The sequence below is a fragment of the Lithobates pipiens genome, unplaced genomic scaffold (assembly GCF_037356315.1).
Source record: "Lithobates pipiens isolate NorthernLeopardFrog02 unplaced genomic scaffold, aLitPip1_a1.2 Scaffold_8, whole genome shotgun sequence".
NCBI classification, from domain to species: domain Eukaryota; kingdom Metazoa; phylum Chordata; class Amphibia; order Anura; family Ranidae; genus Lithobates; species Lithobates pipiens.
This window is the reverse complement of record NW_027507903.1, coordinates 203,224,904-203,247,366: the sequence shown is the minus strand read 5'-3', so window position 1 is coordinate 203,247,366 and position 22,463 is coordinate 203,224,904. Positions and strand designations below refer to the sequence as shown.

The 22,463-nt window shown below is 41.6% G+C and overlaps 1 protein-coding gene across 1 annotated transcript in view; it reads left to right on the top strand.

Annotated features, from left to right (window-relative positions):
• CPED1 (cadherin like and PC-esterase domain containing 1) overlaps positions 1 to 22,463 on the top strand; it is a 396,971-nt gene that overhangs the window by 112,677 nt on the left and 261,831 nt on the right. The window contains exons 5-6 of the mRNA XM_077473332.1: positions 8,269 to 8,413; positions 17,115 to 17,265. Coding sequence (XP_077329458.1) covers positions 8,269 to 8,413; positions 17,115 to 17,265 — 296 coding nt within the window. The remainder of the gene's footprint in view (positions 1 to 8,268; positions 8,414 to 17,114; positions 17,266 to 22,463) is intronic.

Sequence of the window (22,463 nt, the reverse complement as noted above, 5' to 3'; positions counted from 1 at the left end):
AAAGTCATTTTGAAGTTGCTTTAAAATAGTACTCAAGTCGTCAGCAAATGAGCAGGAAGTCATCTGGCAAAGTCGCACCATAAGTCACGTAACTTTCAGGTCGCAGTAGTGTGAACCAAGCCTAAAACTAGAAGATAATGCTGACTATAACTATTTTTTTTAAATGTGCCTTCTCCCTCTTCCCCAACCTGCATAGCCTGTATGAAAAACATCTGTGTACTTATCCTTTATGAATCTGGTCCAGTCGTGATCCGGCAGCTCCCGCTTCCTTATGTTGGAGAGCACTGAAAACAAATGGGCCCACGGGAACCTATGGATGATGTTACAGTTCTGGGAAAGAATATCTGCTGTCGAGCGTTCCCCTACACAGAGGAGAAGGAGCTGTTGGATCACGAGACTTAAAAAGTGGAAATAAACCTATAATCAGTTTAACTGTTGATTAATCACATTTTTGTATTTACACAAGTTCCACTCTCAGCATGTAGATAGCGTATTCACATATACCTATTGTATTATAATTGTTACTACATAGCTGCAAATTTTCCTCTATAACAATTCATAAAGGCTAAGAAAAGAACCAAAACCATATAATTAGGTATTTTTACCTATTCTTTCATAATGACTATTTTGTGCTGTCATGTGTTCCTTGTAGGCAGATAACTGCGTAGCCAGTAAACGTGTAGCCAACAATTTAGCATAGCATTTTAGGTCCGCATTTATCAATGAAATGGGCCTACAGCTAGAACACTGGGAGGGATCTTTTTTTGGATTTGCGATAAGCGTGATATGTGCCTCCAGTGTCTGTTTAGTAAACAGACAGTCTGATTTGATTTCATTATATAAATTACACAGTACTGGGTTAAGAATATATCCAAATTGTTTATAAAATATACCTGGGAATCCATCAGACCCCGGACTTTTACCTGATTTCAAAGATTTTATTACCTGATTGACTTCTACCAATGTGAAAGGAGTCAAAAGACACTTTGCCTTCTCCTCCGACACACTTGGTAGGCCAGTGTTCTTAATATAGTCACAAAGTTGTGAATAACTAAATCTATCTGGTAATGGCACACTAGGATCCTTTAAGTTTTATAACGAAGAATAGTAATCATGAAAAGTAGAAGCTATTTGTTCTGTAGCACATACAAGGCCCTGTTGAGGACAGCATACCTTAAGAATATAACATCTGGACTGTTTTTGAGAAATTGAATGTGTGAGAGCTTTACTATACTTGTAAAGAGCGTGTTGCATGCATTGCTTATATTTCACCAAGGCCTGATCAAGTAACGAATACAATTCGGATCTCTTTTGTTGGAGAGATTGAAAGGTAGTGGCCTCTAAATTTTATTTATGCTTTAATTCAAGTACATGAATCTCTTCCAACAGGGTAGCCATTGTGGAAGCCCTTTCTCTCTTCAATCTTGTACCCTGTGAGATTAATATTCCCCTCAGCACACACTTTAAAGCCTCCCACTTTATGGGTGAAGCTGTTGTATAATCTTTATGTTTCATTGAGGAATGCTGAAATTGTTTCCACTAAAGTCCCCGCTGTCAGAGAGTCATTTAATAGATTCTCATTTAATCTCCATGAAAATTTAGGTTTAATAGTGTTAGGAACCTTCACCGAGAAGAATAACGTAAAATGGTCTGACCACTTTTGTACCCCTATCTCGGACCACGGTTCCCTGTCTAATGCCGCGTACACACGACCAGGCTTTCCGGCAGACTAGGATCCAACGGAAGCAATCCGTCGGACAATCTGATCGTGTGTGGGCTAATCCGATCTTTTTCACTCTAAAAATCAGACGGACCTAGAAATAGAACATGTTTCAAATCCGTCTGACAAACTCAATTCTTATTGGGAAAACCGTTAGTCTGTGTGCTGGTCCGACGGACCAAATACAACACAAGGGAAGTTATTGGCTACTGGCTATTGAACTTCCATTTTTAGTCCCGTCTTACGTCATCACGTTCAAACTGAACCGAATTCGAACGGACTTAGTCCATTCGTGTTTGGCCAAGTCGAATGGACATTTCATTCTTTCCAATTAATAGATATTTGGTGGGACTTACACCCTTGGGATAAAGATTACACATGTTATTCTGCTACCCATAATACGTATAGTAGGGTAATTGGAAATGTCCACTTTAACCTGTTTAAACGGCCTTATGAGATGTGTAGGTTTCCCGTTGAAGTGCCCATGGCCATGTCCAAATTAAAATTTAGATCTCCTCCCAAGACTAGAATTCCCTCCTGAAAATCTGTTATGCCACGTACACACGACTGGACTTTCAGGCAGAAAAGGTCAGACGGTCTTCCTGACGGACTTTCGGCGGATTTCCGATGGACTTCTGAACTAACGGACTTGCCCACACATGAACAGTCTTCACGAAAGTCTGTTTGTTTTGAATCTGATGACATAAGTCGGGACTAAAAATGGAAGTTCAATAGCCAGTAGCCAATAACTTCCCTTGCGTCGTATTTGGTCCGTTGGACCAGCATACAGACGAACGGTTTTCCCGATAAGAATTGAGTCCGTCGGACAGATTTGAAACATGTTCTATTTCTAGGTCCATTGAATTTTTAATGTGAAAAAAAAAGAACTGTCCCATTAACATATTTATGTGTTGGGGAAGCTTTCTTTGTCTCTAAGGCCCCTTTCACATGGGCTGTTCGATCAGGTCCACCTATCAGTTTTTCAGATGGACCTGATCGGGTGCTTCATTTACTTCTATGGAGCAGTGGATGTCAACAGTGACATATCCGCTGCTATCCGATCAAATCCTGTCCATGAAATCCAGACAGATGGAAAATAGAGTCTCCATCAGACCTGGACTGGGACAAAAAATAGGCCCGGGCATATAAGACTGAGCAGCCAATTTTTCTAGGAACCGGGGGTGGGGGGGTTGATGGTTGATTTCGGTAGACAGGGAACACTGATATAATGGGGACAGCACTGTAAAGTGGCACTGTAATAATTACAATGCCCCTTTACAGGTAGGCCCCTTTATATTACAGTGCCCCTGCAATTACCCCCCCCTTTTCTCTATAATCACAGTGCCCCCTTTTTCTCTGCTCCCTTTGCAGTTCTCCAGCTTCTCCTGCCCCCTTACATCAGAGCCCCTTACATCAGAGTCTGCACAGACCCCCCTTACTTCAGAGCCCCTTACATCAGAGTCCACACAGACTCCCCCCTTACTTCAGAGCCCCTTACATCAGAGTCCGCACAGACCTCCCCTTACATCAGAGCCCCTTACATCAGAGTCCGCACAGACCCCCCCTTACATCAGAGCCCCTTACATCAGAGTCCACACAGACCCACCCTTACTTTAGAGCCCCCTTACATCAGAGCCCGCACAGACCCCCCTTTTTTTCAGAGTCCGCACAGACCTCCACCCTTATATCAGAGCCACCTTATATCAGAGTACGCACAGACCTCCCCTTATATCAGAGCCCCCTTATATCAAAGTCCGCACATACCCCCCCCCTCCCTTATATCAGAGCCCCTTATATCAGAGTCTGCACAGACCCCCCTTATATCAAAGCCCCTTTACATCAGAGTCTGCAGAGAGCCACCTTACATCAGAGTCCACACAGACCCCTCTAACAGAGTCCCCTTACATCAGAGTCCGTACAGATCCCCCTTAGAGTCTGCAGAATTTCCACTTACAGTAAGGTGGAGCTCTGTGGACTCCAATGTAAAGGGGAACCCTTATTTAGACTGGGTTCACATTTCTGCAATCCGAGAACCCTGTGAATCCACTGCGGGTTCCCGCATCGCACCCAGCTTGCACGCCAGTTCACACTGCCATATGCGAACTGCTGGAGAGTGTCATACTACATTAACGACGCTCCCATTTCAGCTCGCCTATTGCACTGCGAACTGACAGTTCAGACATGAATCGGATCGCATGGATGTGAACACACATGTGATCTGATTCTGGTGTGGACCAAAAAAAGTGTCCTGAGCGTGTTTGGTCTGAATGCAGTGCGATTTCAGCCATACTATTTGTATGGCTGAAATCGCATTGCATGCACATTGCATGTGATATTGCACAGTGCACTAGTGTGAACCGTGCCTTAAGGGGGATCTTATGTAAAGTGGTGTTCTGAGGACCCTGATTTAGGGCAGGTTCACACTAGTGTGCTATGCGATATCGCATGTGATTTGCATTGCAGTGCAAATCACGTGCAATGCGATTTCAGTCATACAGATAATATGGCTGATATCGAAATGCATTCAGACCAAACAAGAATAGGACACTTTTTTTGGTCTGCATCAGAATCGGATTGCATGGGTGTTCACACCTATGCGATCTGATTCATGTTCCAAACTGACAGTTGTGCCATATGCAAGCTGAAATGGGGGCGTCGTTAATGTAGTATGACACTCCGCAATCAAGCAATAATACAAAACAGCCAATAAGTTCCTAGAGAATGCCTCTGAAATTTTTGCCCACAATAAGCCAACTTTCAGCATTACCCCATGACTTCCCAGCAGCTACTGAAAGCCTCTCTCCTATTTGTGAGTCCTCCTGTCTTTAATAGGCTGGTTTAGGGGGGAGTACCTGCCCTCCCAAATTAACCCCTTATTAGCCATGTTCCAGGCTAACTCTCTATAACTGCTGTAAGCATCTAATTCTTTTTGTGACAGTGCCCCACAGAAATCATTTATTAATGCCATTAATATCAGAATGTGATATTAAGAAGACCCCAATCTAACATGTTGGGAGACATTTCTCATTCTCTAACCACTGAACGATTATTGTGAGCACTAGAGATAAGCAAACCTGTCAGGGTTCACTTTTAGCCAGGTTTAAGTGAACTCAGTGGGAAGTCAGCAAAACCCAAAGCTTAGTGTCAAACCCCAGTGAAGTCTATAGGAAGAGAAAATACCTGTTTTCTTTCTGGCCTGTTTTAAGATGTTGTCGAAAAAAAGACATGGGTAGCTGGGCACTGAAATGAAGCAGCATGTACCAATGGAAAGCTAACAAAAAAAAAAATTCTCAGCAGAGAGCAGTTTTTTCATGTGGCACAAATGGCAACATTAGAAATACACACATTCTTTATATAAGATGCCTTGGGGGGTATTAAATTACTACAGAATTCACACTGGGAGGCAGGATAGAGGGTGATCTTACTCACCCCAGGAATGCAGGCTCAGGCACAGACTGTCTGCTTCCTCCACATCTCCCCGAGTGTGTGGGCGTGGCAGACAAAGAACTAGAGGGGCAGAAAGAGGAGGAGCTATTCGAGTGGAGAGCGGAGGCTGAGCTGTGTGTGAGAGATACACAGGCTCAGCCCATGCGCCGGAGAAGACACATGCACGGTCACCTCATAGCGGTAGGTGAGAGGCGGCCGCAGGCCTGTGTTAACCCCGCCCAGGCCGCCGCTTACCTCCCGCTGTGCGGCCTGGACATCAACAGGCCACAGAGCGGGCGGCCCCAGCCCACGCAGTTCTGGCCCACCGGGCAAATGCCCGGTCTGCCCTATGGCCAGTCCGGGCCTGGTCTCCATCTGTCTGGATTTCACAGACAGGATTGGATTGGATAGCAGCGGATGTCAGCAGATATGTCAGGATCGGATGGGATTGGATGAAAATGGACAGGTGGTCCGTTTTCATTGGATCTCCCCATAGAGGAGAGCGAGACTCTGACAGGTCTGTCTCTGCAAAGTGAACGGAGACGGATCTGTCATCTGTCGGCTCAGTTGGGATCAGCGTATTGATCCCCGCTGAGCAAAGCGGAGACCATTCCGTGTGCAAGAGCCCTAAAATTTACTGTTTTGTGGTGAATGGGGGGGGGGGGGTAGATGCTGCTGTAGGGACCCAGGACACCCCATGAGAGATTTGGAGTACATTCTATGAGTGCTCAAGGCTAGCAATGATACTGCATGTATCTATTATTATTGTCACTAGGACATTAGGATGCTATTTGAGATATTATCATACTATGCATGATGATGTGAAAAATTGCTAAAGTGACCATATATACTGTGACTGTACTTTTAGATTACTTTCATGGTAATGCAAACATGCAGATATGTATTTGGATTTGTTATTGTAGCTTATTATAAACTATAACAATAAACCCCCAAAAATATCCATGTTCACAATAACAATAAATAAATAAAAAATCTGTCACACTGTCACAGTATATATGGTGACTTTAGCATTTTTTACATTTTCATACATATTAGGAATATCTCCATTGGCAGCCTAATGTCCCAGTGACAATAATAATCAATTAAATCTGTAATCTTGATCACTCACAACAAAGTGGTAAACTGTCTGGCAGGGTAGTTGCTGAGGTTCCATCTATTTTAGTTAAGGGTGGAGGTGTACCCGAAAGCCGCCTGATCTGCTGCTGGGGAGGACTTTGTGATCTCCACAGATTGGGACAGTTGGCAACTATGGAGCCCCCTTCCCTCTGCACTGTATAGAGAGGAAAGTGAACTGATTGCCGAAGGGAGATCTCGCGGCTTGCAGGAACCACAGAGCTGCCAATTGCCCTCTCCCACCCCTTCACTGCATAGTGAAGTGACAACCGGACGTGCAGGGGGGAGATGCTGGGTCCTGGGCCCTGCCCCACAGTGATGGAATGACAGGGCCCAGTCGCACGTGCTACTCGTGCGACCCTGGTAGTTCCGCCACTGCTCTCAGCCAAATTGTTGGTGCTGCTGGTGTCATAACTGATCACATCTGCAGCACCATGGAAACTGCAGATCAGATATAGGTTAAAGCTGTAGCAAACCGCCTAAAAAAAAAAAAAAAAAAAAAATTGGGACCTGGGCAGTTTAAGTCATAATGTGCTAGTATGCTTCCAATACTAGCATGTTATGACAGACTTACCACTGCTGAAGGCACTTCCACCTTCACCCAGTCTTCCTTCTTGGAGATATGAATGATGTCACTCCTGCGCACATGCTGTTTACGGCACAGCTCTGAAGGAACAGCACCGATATTCTGTTCCTGCAGAGCACATGTGTCGGTAACATCACCAGCTGCATCTAAAGTAAATATCTTCTACAGTGCATGTTTAGGAGATATTTACCGTACCTATAGGTAAGTCTTATTATAGGCTTACAGTACCTATAGGTAAAAATCATACAAGGGAGTTTACTCCCACTTTAAGATGGCAGCTTCCTTGGCTGAAAAAGATAGGAGGGTTTAGTTCCACTTTAAAACGGTTGTATACCCGCTGAAGTTTTTTTTGTTTTTTTACTCACCTGCAAAGGAAAAGGCATAATGAGCTAGTATGCACCCCATACTAGCTCATTATTGAATACTTACCTTTGAACGAGGCCCCGACATCTGGCCCGATCCACTCCGAGGGAGCTGACATGTTCCCTCTGCATTTCTTCCGGGTATCGCGGCTCCGGCGCTGTGAGTGGCCGGAGCCGCGATATCATCATTCCCGCACATGCGCGTGGGAGATTTCTTTCCAGTAGGGTCCGGCGTCTGCTGGAATTTCAGCCGAGAATCCCCTGTGTGCATGCGCCGCTGCAGGTAGCGGCGCATTGCAAGGGGAATATTTTTTTTTACCTACAGGTAAGCCTTATTATAGGCTTTCCTGTAGGTTAAAGTCCAAAAATTGACTATACAACCACTTTAAGTTTAAAACATACCGCAGTGCCTCTCCATGCCATAGTGTGAGTGTGACCAAATACTTACCTGCTGTTCCCTCTATCCACTTCCAGCTACTGCTTCCTGGAAATTCCAGATAGCGGAGTGTACACCCTTTGCATGAGAAGGAGGTGGGGGGTGCAGAGTGGAAATAGGTGGTGGGTGCCATCCATTGGTCCCTGTACAAGGCCGGAGACACCTTAAACGATAGGAAGGGATCAATATAGGAGAAGAAATTGTGGGAAACAACAAACTAAGAAGGAAAGCAGACTGACCAATACAGTAAGGGCTGACGTTTTTTAAATTGGGGTATAGAAACACTTTAAAGTCAATATAGAGATCAGGCATTTGTACCCATGAACAAGTGAGTGAGGGGGACATTGCAGATGCCTCCACCGCCAGCTTATCTGGGAAGAAATTGTAGTGATTTTACCTGCTGGTACAGTCGCTGTCTATCCCAAGAACTGTTTGTCAAAGTATTCAAAAGCATAACAAATGTTCTTCCAAGAACCCTGTGGTGCCTGAATTTAAGCAGCAGATTTATTTTTCAAATCTTGCAAACCATGACAGTTTTGCGCAGTGTTTTCAGTTTTTAAAAACAATTGATGTGTTATTTTATTTTTTTAATATGTTTTTATAGAACTGGAAAAAGGTTCACTGTGTTCAATGCAATCTGGAGAATCACAGGCCTGGAAGAAATTTTCAAATTATTTTCTGCCAAACCTTGGTAAAAGGAATCAGGATTTAAAAGCATGGAACATAAATCCCTTACTGCAAGCACTTTTGTAAGTACAAGTAACGATTTTCCTGAATGCTTAACTTCATTTAAAGAAAGCTCTCTAGTTTAATTGCATGCCACAAACCACCGCTTTCCCAAAATGTAAAAACTTTTCAATGTGTGTTGTAACTATGGAGCATAATAAATGTGTCTTTTTTTTTTTTACATTGTTTTTATTTTTATTTTTACATGTTACAAATATGTATTTAAAAAAAATGATATAACAATTAAAAACAAATGTACATTGAGAATCAAATTTTTTGTTCCTCTGTCCAGATTTATTCAATAGCAACATTGACATTATAATTAAATTTCATGGTTGAAATATGGCTACTGCCCACAGATATTTTTAAGATGTTTAAAAAAATATTAAAAATAGATGCATTAAATACTGGCACAATGGTAAATTACATAGAATTTCTGATGACATAATAAATTAAAACTTGGTTGCTTTCTAGCATTGGATTAATTCAAAAACAGTAAAGGATGATTGAATGTAAATCCAAATAAAGGACTTCCATTTTTTTTTCTCTGTCTATAGTCATTTATCCCTAAGGCCTCATGTACACTGCTGCCGGTAAACTGACGTTTAGGAGCAGTTGGGCATTTTTATCTGTTGCCCCAGAACTCTCCTCTGTTATCTTATCAGAACATGTACGCATGGTCGTTTATAGTCATTTCCAGGCAGTTGAGTTTAGAGGCATTTTTTGGAAAGCAAAAAAAAATGCATTCAGGACGGATGTTCAGAGGCAATTGAAACGCCAAACGCCTGTAACAGCTTGTAAACGCGGTAACTCACACCAATGGAGATACATCTCTGACCATTTACAATGTAAAAAAAATGCTTCTAAATAAAAACGTGGCTAAATGTGGCATGTAAACACGGCACAAGGGACGTTTTTAAACGGCAGTTACTAGGTGTCAAGTTCCATCGTTCAGGAGAGGTTTTAAAATGTCCCGTGTACATGAAGCCTTAAAATAGAAGTATGGGTTTGTTTGTTTTTTTGAGAATCATACTTACCTAGGTGGATGCAGCATCAGACTGATGCTGTAGCTGTCCCCTGACGTCTTTGCACTGAGAACCGAGCCGCCGAACATCGCCGATGGCTCAGTTCTCACTTCTCCCCAAGCGGAGAGCTGCTGACTGTCAGTCAACATCTCTCCTGCACTGTTCCTCCATTGGAGGGCTGTGGAGGGGCGGGGAGCAGTTGGCTCAGCAGCTCGCTGAGACTGCCATCAGTCAAGGCAACTGGCAGATCCTGACTTCTGAAGTCAGGATGATGCGGTGCCTCAACTGATGGCAGTGACGTCAGCAGAAAGCGGACTTCAGACAGCTCTCCACTAAAAATGAGTCACAGGAGTGCAAAACAAATTGCACTCCTGTGAGCCATAGGAGAAGCCCAGCCTATAAAGCTCTGGCTGGACTTCTCCTTTAATGTTATCGGTTGTTACTGAGTATTGCTAGAAGTTAGAAGGCCTCATTTAGGCTTTGCTGTCTAATGTATGATCCGTGTTTGGATCGCTCTTCAGATAGCAATAGACAGGCAGCGAGGAGGCATCACTGCCTGTTTTAACCCCCTACTTACCAGACAACCACCCTGCAACTGTGTTTTGTGTACATTTGCAGGGTGGCACCATTCCCTTGAATGGATCACACTTGGCAGGCAGTACCAGCTGTCGAGGAAGTATAATTCCTGCCGCGGCATGTGTTAACCCCTGGGCACTGATTCAGCAGCAACAGAGGAGGGGTTACGGGGTGGTAAAACCACAACAAAACTACAGGATTTTACCATCCCCCAACCGCAAGCCCTTACATTTCTTTTTTTTCTCAGTGAAAATGTTGCTTCCAGATTTCACACTGCAGTGCTCTGATCTGACAGAGCTGAGTAGCAGCCATACCCCTCAGCACATCTTCTCACAGAAGATATGTTTAAACAGCTCCTTTATATTATTGTGCATTGGGTTTAATTAGAACTGTGATGGCTACTGAGCTGGTCACCTGTATTTGCAGTTCCTTCACGGCTGTTGAAAAGAATAAGGTAGGTAGTTAAGTCTACATAACTGCATATCTTTTTTAACCACTTTCGAACCGCCACATGCCGACACACAGTATGTCCTGACTTTGAAGGTCAGCTGGCATAACCCCAGTATCCTCTTGTTCGGCTGGTGGTCCGCTTCAAGAAAAAAGTGGTCTCTGCAGCGGATTCAATGCAAGATCCCTTTTATGGGCAGCAGGAGATGCCCTCCCTCCCGCCGCTCTCCAGTGCCCTCCGGCAGCGGGGGAGGTAATCGGATCCTTTCACATGCTGGGCATGGAGACATTGACATTGCAGGGCAGAAGCGATATCAAAACGTCACTTCCGACAATAGCTCTTAACGGGCCATTTTTTTATTTATTCTATTTTTAAATGACAATTCTTTTTGCATTTTAGTATAAATATGAGATCTGAGATCTTTTTGACCCCAGATCTCATATTTAAGAGGTCCTGTCATGCTTTTTTTCTATTACAAGGGATGTTTACATTCCTTGTAATAGGAATAAAAGTGACACAATTTTTTTTTTTTTAATTGTGTAAAAATAAATAAGAACATTTTTTTTTTTTAAATGTGTCCCGCCCCGCCGAGCTTGCGTGCAGAAGTAAACACATATGTGAGTAGCGCTCTCATATGAAAACGGTGTTCAAACCACACATGTGAGGTATCACCGAGACCGGTAATGTGAGAGCAATAATTCTAGCCATAGACCTCCTCTGTAACTCAAAACATGCAACCTAGAATTTTTTAAACGTCGCCTATGGAGATTTTTAAGGGTAAAACTTTGTTGCTATTCCACGTGCGGGCGTGACATGTTGGGTATCAGTTTACTCAGCGTAACATTATCTTTCACAATATAAAAAAAAATTGGGTTAACTTTACTATTGTCTTATTTTTTGATTCAAAAATGTATTTTTTCCAAAAAAAGTGTGCAAATATGATGTGACAGAAAGTATTACAATGACCGCTATTTTATTCTCTAGGGTGTTAGAAGAAAAATGTATAATTTTTGGGAGTTCTACGTAATTTTCTAGCAAAAAAAAATTGTTTTTAACTTGTAAACAACACATCTAAAAAAATGCTCAGTCCTTAAGTGGTTAAGTTGGGCTTTAGTGGAAATAAACATTTAGAAAAACCGTGAGATTAAAGAGAATATGCTTGATTTAATTAAAGGTGTACAACATGTTTTTGAATAGTCTAAGTATAATTCGTGATATACAAGGGACAATTATATTTGCTTATTAGCTAATAACATAAATTGGCTATGTTTCCTGCTTTTCAATGCTACATAGTTTTTGTTCTTTACTGCTCTTTATTACAATGCAAATGATATCCTATGTCAGTGCTTGTTAAGCAGGATGCTGAAATCGCTGACCCATGAAAAGCTCCCTCTAGTCTAGAGAATAATCTACAAATATTTTGCAGTAAAACAAAAAAGATCCATGATTATTATCAGTACCAGACTTATCATAAAGTACAACACTTTCAATAAATTGTAAGCACAATTATGTGTTTGATTTTCTAATTCTTATAACTACTTGTATTGTTACCCTTTAATAACATTAGCCTGCTGCTTGGAAAGAGACTTTTCTACAATGTACTTGTGCCCAGTGAAATGGTAAATGGGTCATTGAATCTCTTACTGTTCACCTGAGGCAAGTAATAGTTAGAAAGAAATCAAACAATTTAAAGGGTAAGTTCATTTTTTCATGAAAAATGTGAAGATAAACTAACTCCAAATATCCTGGGCATCCCTCCGTACCCAGCTGCACATAGTGGCCGTGATGCCCTGTGCTGTCATTGTAGCGGGCCTTAAACCATACGCCACAATACATAATCATGGTGATTTTCCATCATATTGCTCGCAATGGCAAGTGCTCCTAGATCAGTGCAGCCACGTGACCACACTGACCAATTAGAAGTGCATCTAAGCCTTCTTCTAAATCCATCACACTGACCAATGAGCGCTTGCCATTGTAAGAATTATGCAGGATACTTGGGGCTGTATATATACTGTATATTGCAATGTACACTGTACTACACTGACAGCACAGGGCATTGAATCTGCTATGTGCAACATAATCTGGGGAGGTGGGTAAGATATTTGAAGCTAGATCTGAAAAGGTGACCTTACCCTTTAACAAAATACAAACCTATAAAATGGACCATGGGTTTCTTTTCAGTAAGTCCCACTCCAGGACTACCAAGACTTAAAGTGAATATAGACCCTTCTATCCCTATGCAGTCAAAATATGTCGCTATCCTATGTCGCATTTAGATCTGCATTCACCATGGTGCTGCACATGTGATAAGCTATGACACCAGCTATTTGAGGGCTTAAATATTTAGTTGAGAGATGACATAAGTATGCGGCAGTTGTAAGGGCATACATTTTTTTTTTATAGTATTGCATTCTATATATTAAGATAAAAGGTCTTCTGTGTGTAGCAGCCTCCCCAGCACCCCCTAATACTTACCTGAGCTCTACCTCTGTCCATCATGTCCACGAGTTCTTCAGCCATCTGGGACTTTCCCTCCTGATTGGCTAAGATACAGCAGCGGTGCCATTAACTCCCATGGCTGTCAATCAAAATCAGTTAGCCAATCAGGAGAGAAGGGGTGGGACCAAACAGCAGATCCTTGTCTGAATGGACACACGGAGCTGCAGCTCGGGTGCCCCTATAGCAAGCTGCATGCTGTGGGGGCACACAACAGGACGGAGGGGCCAGGGGCACCAGCAAGGGATCCGAGAAGAGGAGGATCCAGGTTGCCCTGTGCAAAACTACTGCACAGAGGAGGTAAGTATAACATGTTTCTTATTTTAAAAAAAACAAACAAGACTTTACAATCACTTTAAAGAGAAGTCCGGTTTTGCAAATATACATACTTACCCAGTTATAAGTAACATATAGGGGGCGCTAATTAACAACAAAAAAAATTATTAATCACCAACGTGAGCAGCAACCTTCTTATTAATGATCAACAATTTTGCTACTTATTACATAACATATGTGCAACTAGTTATAGTGCATTTACTATCATGAATACAACACAACAAGAAACAAAAAAAAAAAAACACTTTCATGTGATATCACCCCGGTGACAGCGTTTGCTGCAATGGCTACATAAGAAAGTTCTTCAATTTAGTATCACCTTGGTGACAGCATTTGCTGCAATGCCTACAATAAGAACGTCCTTCAATTTGAACTATATCAAAAAAGTTCTTCTATGAGCGTGATATAATAGTCCACACATAACAATATATGTCAAATTTCTCGTGTAGAAAAATATGCCTCCAACGTATGTTTCCTTAGAATAACGTCTTCAGGGGGGCATGCCTGGTCACACTTAATACTGCGTTCATACTTTTTACAACGTAGTATTAAGTGTAATTCGAACGGCACTGAGGCTGCGCAACAAAAATGAGAGGCGGATCCATTCAAGTATAAAATGCAGTACAAAGAGTGACCCCCTCTGAAGATTTTACAAAACGAAACGTACGTCGGAGGCAGTGCAAGGTCACGCAGGACATCTGGTCGTTCTGGCTAACAACGCAAGTGTGTGGAACGCACGCCATCTATAGCGGATAGCGTGAATAACTTCGGTATTGCTCAAGATTAACGCCAGCAGCCCCAGTGCCGGCACTTTTTCAAGTAAGGAGCCATTTGGCTGTACATTATTTAAAATTTTTAAATAAAACTGTATTACGCTATGGAGGCTTTCCATCAGTTTTTTTATATATCGCACCTACCGTACTTGTCTTTGAGGAGGAAGGCTGAATCTCTCTACAGGTCAAAGGCATGTGAGCAGGCAAAATCCTGCAGAAGCGATCATTGACTTACTTTTTCAGTAAAGTGGTCAATAAAATCTGGTACGCTGAATCATATACTATCACTTAATTGGTGTGGATGATAAAAGCGGTGGTGAAGGATCACGTAGCTGAGGCCATATTTTTCTACACGAGAAATTTGACATATATTGTTATGTGTGGACTATTATATCATGCTCATAGAAGAACTTTTTTGATATAGTTCAAATTGAAGGACGTTCTTATTGTAGGCACTGCAGCAAATGCTGTCACCAAGGTGATACTAAATTGAAGGACTTTCTTATGTAGCCATTGCAGCAAACGCTGTCACTGGGGTGATATCACATGAGTGTTTTTTTGTTTTGTTTCTTGTTGTGTTTTATTCATGATGGTAAATGCACTATAACTAGTTGCACATATGTTATGTAATAAGTAGAAAAATTATTGATCATTAATAAGAAGGTTGCTGCTCACGTTGGTGATTAATACTTTTTTTTTGTTGTTAATTAGCGCCTCCTATATGTTACTTATATCTTGAATTGAGAAGTGTAAAATTGTATTCTCTTTTTTCAGGGGAGCAGCAATAGAATATTTTTGAGTTTTTTTATCTATATTTTTTGTGGCACGGGCAGGGGCAGACTGACAACTCATGGGGCCCCCGGGCAATAGGAGATTATGGGGCCCCCAGGCAATCAGAGATTATGGGGCCACACAGTAGACACAAACACACACACAGTATACAATCACACAGTATGACACAGACATGTTTTTATTGGCTGAGAAGGTACTGGAGAAGTGGGGCAGCTATAATCTCAGGATTTTTAAACCAAAAGGATGTCGGTAAGGGACATTACAGAGACAGATGTAAAAAAAAACCACAAATTTTTACATACTGTCCCTGGTTCACTGAGGCTGGCAACCCTGAAGGAGCCCCCTAGTGGCATGAGGCCCTCGGGCAGTGCCCGAGTGGCCCAATGGTCAGTCCGCCCCTGGGCACGGGGTTTCCCATATTTTATACTTACCCAGTTAAATGCACCAATGGATCGATGCTGCATCTGTCCCCCACTGGCCCTATATTGAGAATTGAGTGATCAAAGCCTGCTGATCGCTCAGTTTTCAGTCTTCAGTGAGCAGAGAGCTGGTGAATTGTCAGTCACCAGTTCTATACTCTGCCCTTCCAGCACTCACTGGAATGCTGGGCTGTGGAGGAGCAAGAGCACCCGGCTCAGGCTCTTTGCAGTGTGATGAGAGGCTGAGTCAGCTGGCAGTCAGGCATCTGGGCTGATCCCTACAGAGCCTGGATCACCTATCGGCTAACAGCTGGCTTTAGCCCGCTGTTGGCTGAATCTGGGACAAAGAGTGCAGAACTAAGTGCATTTCTGTGTCCCACATGAGAAGCATGGCCAAAAAAGCTTCTCCTTTAAATACCAATGTCTTGATTGTAATGTACACTGCGCATGCTCTAGTAGGAAAAATGCAAATGAAATAGCTGCAGAAAATATGGACAAAGCAGAGATTAATTTTAAGGAGTCTGCTCGTCCTTCCCCTTTACTCTTCTATTGACCTACACATGCACAATTGGTGTGTCTGAACATGCACAATAACGGAATGGTAATGGCCAACTTTAGGGCCATGTCAGTGGTTTAGGGCCATGTCAATTAAACTTTCTACCTCATTGTGACAGCAAGTGATGCCATAGGAAAAATTGAGTTTTAGTGATGTTGTCATCATTGACAGAATCACTATGGGGACACATCGACCACAAAAAAAAAAACTCTTTATCAATTTAGAGAGCTGTAGGTGGACTTTGAATTTTGACAATCATTTCTTCTGATTGATCAATCTCTAGATGTGTATTATATGCAAACAAATACAGATTGATGAAAGGATCTTTTTATTCGATTGTTTAGATTTATGACCAATAGATCCTATATGCAATCACAGTATACTATATGGAGCAATTGTGGGTGTGTTGTGGAGATTGATCTAGTATGGGCAATTGCAAATAATCACAATGAATATGTCCTTCATAAGGTTGACAAGAAAAAAAAATCAAATATTTACAAACAGTGTAAAAGTGGCAATAATTTCCTTAATATCGATTGGTTTCTTAATACCTAAAGCATTTGTACTTTGGTAGAATCGAGGAAAAGAATCAATACTGCTCCCAGCAGTACATCATGTCTGCCAAGGTGTACATGTTTTTTTTTTTTTAAAGATAGCCTGCAGTTTCCAGCAAGACCTTATTGGTGTAATAATGCAGCATGCATTTAATATGGAAGTTATTATCGAAGAAAAGGGAGGAAAAAAATTGCCTGTGGCACTCAATCTACCTCGAATTGTCATATACTCCCAAGCAAACTAAGTAAACATAAGCCTCAAGCAACCTGTAGAAGTATTACTTTGTAAATCTCAAAACCAATTTATCAAAACTGGTAAAAAAAACCTTTGGTATAAAATATTCAAAGTAACCAATTGATAAGTAGTAAATAACATTATTCCTAGAGGTTATACTTAAACTAGACATCAATTGCTACAAGGATTGGAGCAAGGCTGCCTCCTCAATACAGGCTGGGAACATGGAAGCTGCAAAGACAAGAGGGGGGCAGAGAGGGGTGCCAAGCGACCGTATAGTGTAACTGGTTCATTTTATTGAGTAATTACATAAAAATATATAGTTGTGCCCTCACAAGCATGGATGGATACAGTCAAATAAACTAGCAACAATATATGATTTCTTGGTGCCATTCCCTCCTCCCCTCTTGTATTTGCAAACTATTATTATCAATATTTTTTTCAAATAAATTTATATAAAATAGTGATTTGTGCTTAATTAGTTTTTTTTTTACATATTTATTTATTACAGAAATGTATCATCTCACCATCACAAACCATCACCAGGCTCTCCGCTTGTCAGGGTATTTGTACTAATCACATCATTTTCACCACTACATGCATTTATTCATTCCACTACAATGGTCCAGGACCGACCCAACAAGCCATTTACTACAATGAAGGTATATCTTATTTTAATAGATGATGATGGGTACAACTCTGCCTGTGATTCTGTGCTGTATTCTGTATGCAATCTTAATTAAACGTTCACATTGGAGCGATTTGTCTTGCGATTTGAGAGATCAAATCACATGTCAAGTCGTAGCCTATTGGAGGCAATGGCACTGTTCCAATCAGTGCGGCACCGATTTTGCAGCGCCGGACCAATTTGCAAAAGTAGTTTCTGTACTACTTTTGGCGATTTCAGCTGCCACTTCAATAGATATCTGTGCATGAAGCCACACAGATGTCTATCAAGTAGCACCTGAAGTCGCATGACCTTGCTACTTTGAAATTGCGATACTTCAAGTGAAGTAGCGCGATTTCAAAGTAGCATCAATGTGAACCAGGGTTTAAGCCAACTTATAGAAGAAAAAACACTACTTATAGAATGTACGAGGCTGCAGTGCTGTATTTTCTCAGTAGGTGGCGATGAGATCGTTTAGTAATACTATACTTACACAGAAAACTTTTAATTGAATGGGACTACTGTAGTGTATTTTAAAATAGATTTAAATGGTGCCCCATTTTTTTGGCTGTGGCAGGGTCGTATTTTGTCATTGTCAATGACAGCCAAAATCCAGAATTTTTCCCAGCAACTGATGTTATGTGATATGATTTTATATAAGCCCAAATCCCCAGCTTTGAGTAGGGCAGAGTTTGACCTTTAGATCATTATAAAAAGTGATATGTTCCTTTAGAGAAGTTGAAACAAAAAAAAAAAACGGAACCTCCATTAATCTTTAGGGTCCATTTGCACTTCTCCGTTCTTGTGCATTCTGTTTACACATAATTGTTAACCTGCATGCTAATTAATGAGGGGTTACATTGTTGTGGCACTACCACCACCGCCCAAGGCCCAATTTTTCTGCCCCTGTTTAACAGGGGCATGTAACTACAATTCTTGATATAATATTTCACAGCATGGCCCATTCCTGCACCCAACAAGAGTAACTGTGAGGGCTTACAGTGTTCTGGTACCGCCAACACCTAAGGCCCAATTTTCTGCAACGTATATAGGGCAGGCAGTGATGGTATAGTGAGGGTTACCTGTTGATAACTAAATGTAAAAAAAAGGAATTGCCAGCACAAAAAAAAATTGTGAAGAAAACGGCATGGTCCCCCAAATCAGTACTTAGCTCAAGAGATTATTGTTACAGTATTTGATATACTAATCTGATGGGGACACCTTGTGGGCAAACATTTTACCCCACGCCATTTAAAAAAAATAATAATTTGTCAGCAATTTTTTTTTTTAATTCAGCTGTTTGACAGCAGATGATTCATCGGTTGTTAACCACTTCAGCCCCGGAAGGATTTACCCCCTTAACCTCCCTGGCGGTACCATTATTTCGGATTTTAGGTGCTAAAAGCGGTACAATTATTTTGCATGAAAATTTGGCGTTTTATATTGTAGTCCTGCAATTCTTAGGAATAACTCTCTTAAATCTGTCCAAACCAGAGTCTAGCAGACATCCCGGGTATGATAAAGTTTGAAAAATTAAATCATAAATTATAATATAATAAATAATTATAAATAATTGTACCAAATAATAATATAACAATAATAAAAATTATTCAATAATTTTATCAAATCAAAAACACTGAAATTTGCTCAGTTGCAGAATTGTCACTGTCATTACTTTTCACTATTTGATGACGGATCTCCCCACAAATCGCTATCGCTCAATTCTGCGAGTCATTCTAATTTATTATCGCTGTTTTCTAGCTGGTCTAAAATCATTTTTGATGTACAGTGACAGTTTTGGTTGCTATGGACAATCTCCAGTTTCCAGGCATAAAGAACAGTTTTTACAATATAAAACTGCATGCAGGACACTGGGCAGACCACTAGGGACAAAGGGGATGTGAAATATTTACATACAGCAATGTAATCTGTAAGATTACATTATACTGTATGTTTACTGTTTATTTCACTTTTTGAATTTGGCGCCGATCTCCGTGCCCGTGCGTCGCAACGCTCGCAGGGCACGGAGATCGCCGATGTGATAGATCGAGCGAGGCACGGCTCGCTCGTACAGCGGGGAGACATCGCTGGATTCGAAGGAGAAGGTAAGGAAACCTCCTCCTGGATCCAGCGACGCTGTCCCGAGTCTGACTCGGGGATACCGCTTTTGGTATAAAAAATCCACCCCGAGTCAGACTCGGGAATACCGTCAGGGGGGTTAATGACCAAGTCATTTTCTTGCAATACGGCACTGCGTTGCTTCAACTGACAATTGCACGGTCATGTGACACTGTACCCAAACAAAATTGATGTCCTTTTTTCCCACAAATAAAGCTTTCTTTTGGTGGGATTTGCTCATGTCTTTTATTTTTTGCGCTATAAAAAATACAATTTTGGAAAAAAAATTTTTTTAATTTTTGCTATAATAAATATCTCCCCAAAAATAAAAAAAATAAAAAACGTCTTCATCAGTTTAGGCCAATGCGTATTCTACTGCATATTTTTGGTAAGAAAAAATCACAATAAGCGTATATTGATTGGTTTGCGGAAAAGTTATAATGTCTACAACCAGGGAATAGATTTATGTAATTTTTATCATTATGTTATTTTACAAGTAATGGCGGTGATCAGTGATTTTTAGCGAGACTTTAACATTACAGCTAACAGATCGGATACTTTTGACACTTTTTTGGGGACCAGTGACATTTATACAGCGATCAGTGCTATAGAAATGCACTGATTACTGTATACATGACACAGGCAGGGAAAGGGTTAACACTAGTGGTTATCAGGGGGTTAAATGTGTTCCCTGGGAGGTGTTTTTTAACTGTGGAGGGAGTGGACTGATTGGGAGTACAGAGAGTTGACAGAACGGAGATCCTTTTGTTTACATTGACAGTTCCCCGTTCTGCCTCTCTGTGGAGCGAACGCGGGTGGCCGCACGCATTGGCTGCGGGTGCCGTTCCATGTGCCTGCTATATCTTTAAAACAAACTGCCGTACCAGTATGGTACGGTGATTCATGCAATAGAACCGACCTGCCACCATATATTGACGACAGCTGGTTGGCAAGTGGTTAAGGATTGGCTCCTTACTAAGCACCTTTATACAGTGTTTTTACAGTGTGTTTAAAGAGAAAAAAAAGCAAAGTGCAAATGCATGAAAACTGCAAAAACACATCAAAAACTAGCGTTGCAAAGTGAACTGCAAAACTTGCTTGAAAAACGCATCAAGCACAGCCCGCATAGATGTGAGCCTAAACTTAAAGCAGAGCTAAATTTCACGATACTTATCTATGCTTAAACAGTTCTTTGTGTTGGGCCGACATCAGCATCTTCTACATGGCTTCTTCTGCCAGACTGTAGCCATCTTCATTGGCTGGCACACCATGACATCACTCTATACATCCATGGCGGCCCATCCATGAGGGGTGCATGCACCCCCCCCCGTCCATGCATCTGGCCCCCTGATCTACATACAGGGCACCGGATGCAGAGATATCAATGGGGGGGGGGGTGTTTTTTGAAGCATGTGATTAGAGCCAGAGGCTTCAAAAAAGGGTGGGTTAGGGGCGCAGTACTGCGCCCAAAGCCCACCCAGTTGTGTGACAATAGCAAATGAACATTTGCTATTTTCACACTGATTCTCCTCCTGGCCAATCAGGAAGCGGTTCTAAGACCCGTTTTCCAATTGGCCAATAGGAGAAGAGTTCCAGTTTGGCCGCAGAGGAGGCAGAAGCCGGCATGATTCGAGGAGAGCAAAGGAAGGGGAAGCTGCCCATCATGCAGAGGAGGAGAGCAGGGGAAGGAGAAGCTGCTGCCCATTGCCACCATAGATGTTCCGGAGCTCCTGACGACCTGACTGACCAGACCGGGGGGGGGGGGGAGCAGTGGTGTCTGTGGTTGCGCTATTTGCCATCCCCCCCAATAAAAAATTTCCAGCAGCCGCCACTGCTGTGCATGCACCAGAGTGCCGTCATCCCGGGACACAGGCGCTCTTCCGGAATGTAAACTGAGCTGCACTTGTGTAAAGCTACCAAAATGGGTAGCAGGAATTGTGGAATGTGGTGAAGTACACTTTAAAGGGCCATATTGCCCTTTAGTGTTGATAAAGCTTTATAGAGTTTTCCTGAATAGCTTATTACTCTTTTACCATGTGAATGAATGGACTCCTCCTAATTAATGGTTGACATGCATTTCAGAATAAGGAAACCTGGCCTTGAGTAATGTTTTCCTGGCGAAAAATAAAACGTTTGACCACAAGGTGTCCCCATCAGATTAGTATATTAAATACTGTAACAATAACCTGTTGAGGTTAAGTAAAAGTCCTTGTGTAAAGTATAATTTAATACATTTATCACAGTACAAAAACAATAAAAAATGAATCTATGCTACCACACTATACATAAGACAAGATAATTCTGACTAGATGACAGACAACATTCTCTATAAAGAAGCTGATGACTGAGTATTAGGTTTCTAAATGTGTTCCAGTTTTCTTATTAGATCTTTGAGGTGCTGTCAGCACTATGACAGCTTCTGCATTTCACCACTTAGACATACAAAGCGTGCATTTATCTTCTTTTCCCTCACCGTCCTTTTCATTTTTAAACATTTTTTTGTTCACCTCTCCTGTTAATTTCTCCCTTAATTATGTAAGTACAAACAGAATCATAGAAAAGTAGTAATGATCTCTCAAAACATCAACCATTCATTCTATGGAAGTTTGGCAGGCACACCAAAATAGACTTACTGATATTAAAAGCAATGCAGTCATATTAGATCATTAAAGGCAATTTGTTTTGTTTTTTTAGTTTTGGATGGACTGGAGAGGGGTTAGAACACTTGTCTGTTTTTATTGCTGTCTGTGTCACCCTCTCGGTTTGTCCTATTTACTGTTATTACCGAGAGTGAAAAGAGAAAGAAAAACCCAAATTTTGGGTCTTCACCAAAAACAGGTATAGAGGGGAAATCTTCCAATATGGACCCTGGTTCTGGTGACAACCAGAGATTCTCTCATTTTGGATGGATTTCCTTTCACGTCCTCTTATGTCTAAGGGGTAGGAAGGGAAATCTCCCCAATGGGCAAAAATAAGAAAACAACAGGGGCTATAACCAGTGGTGTCACTATGGTTAGTGTCACCTGGTGCTGTAAAACATGGTATCGCCCCCCCCCCCCTTCTATCCTGCCAAGT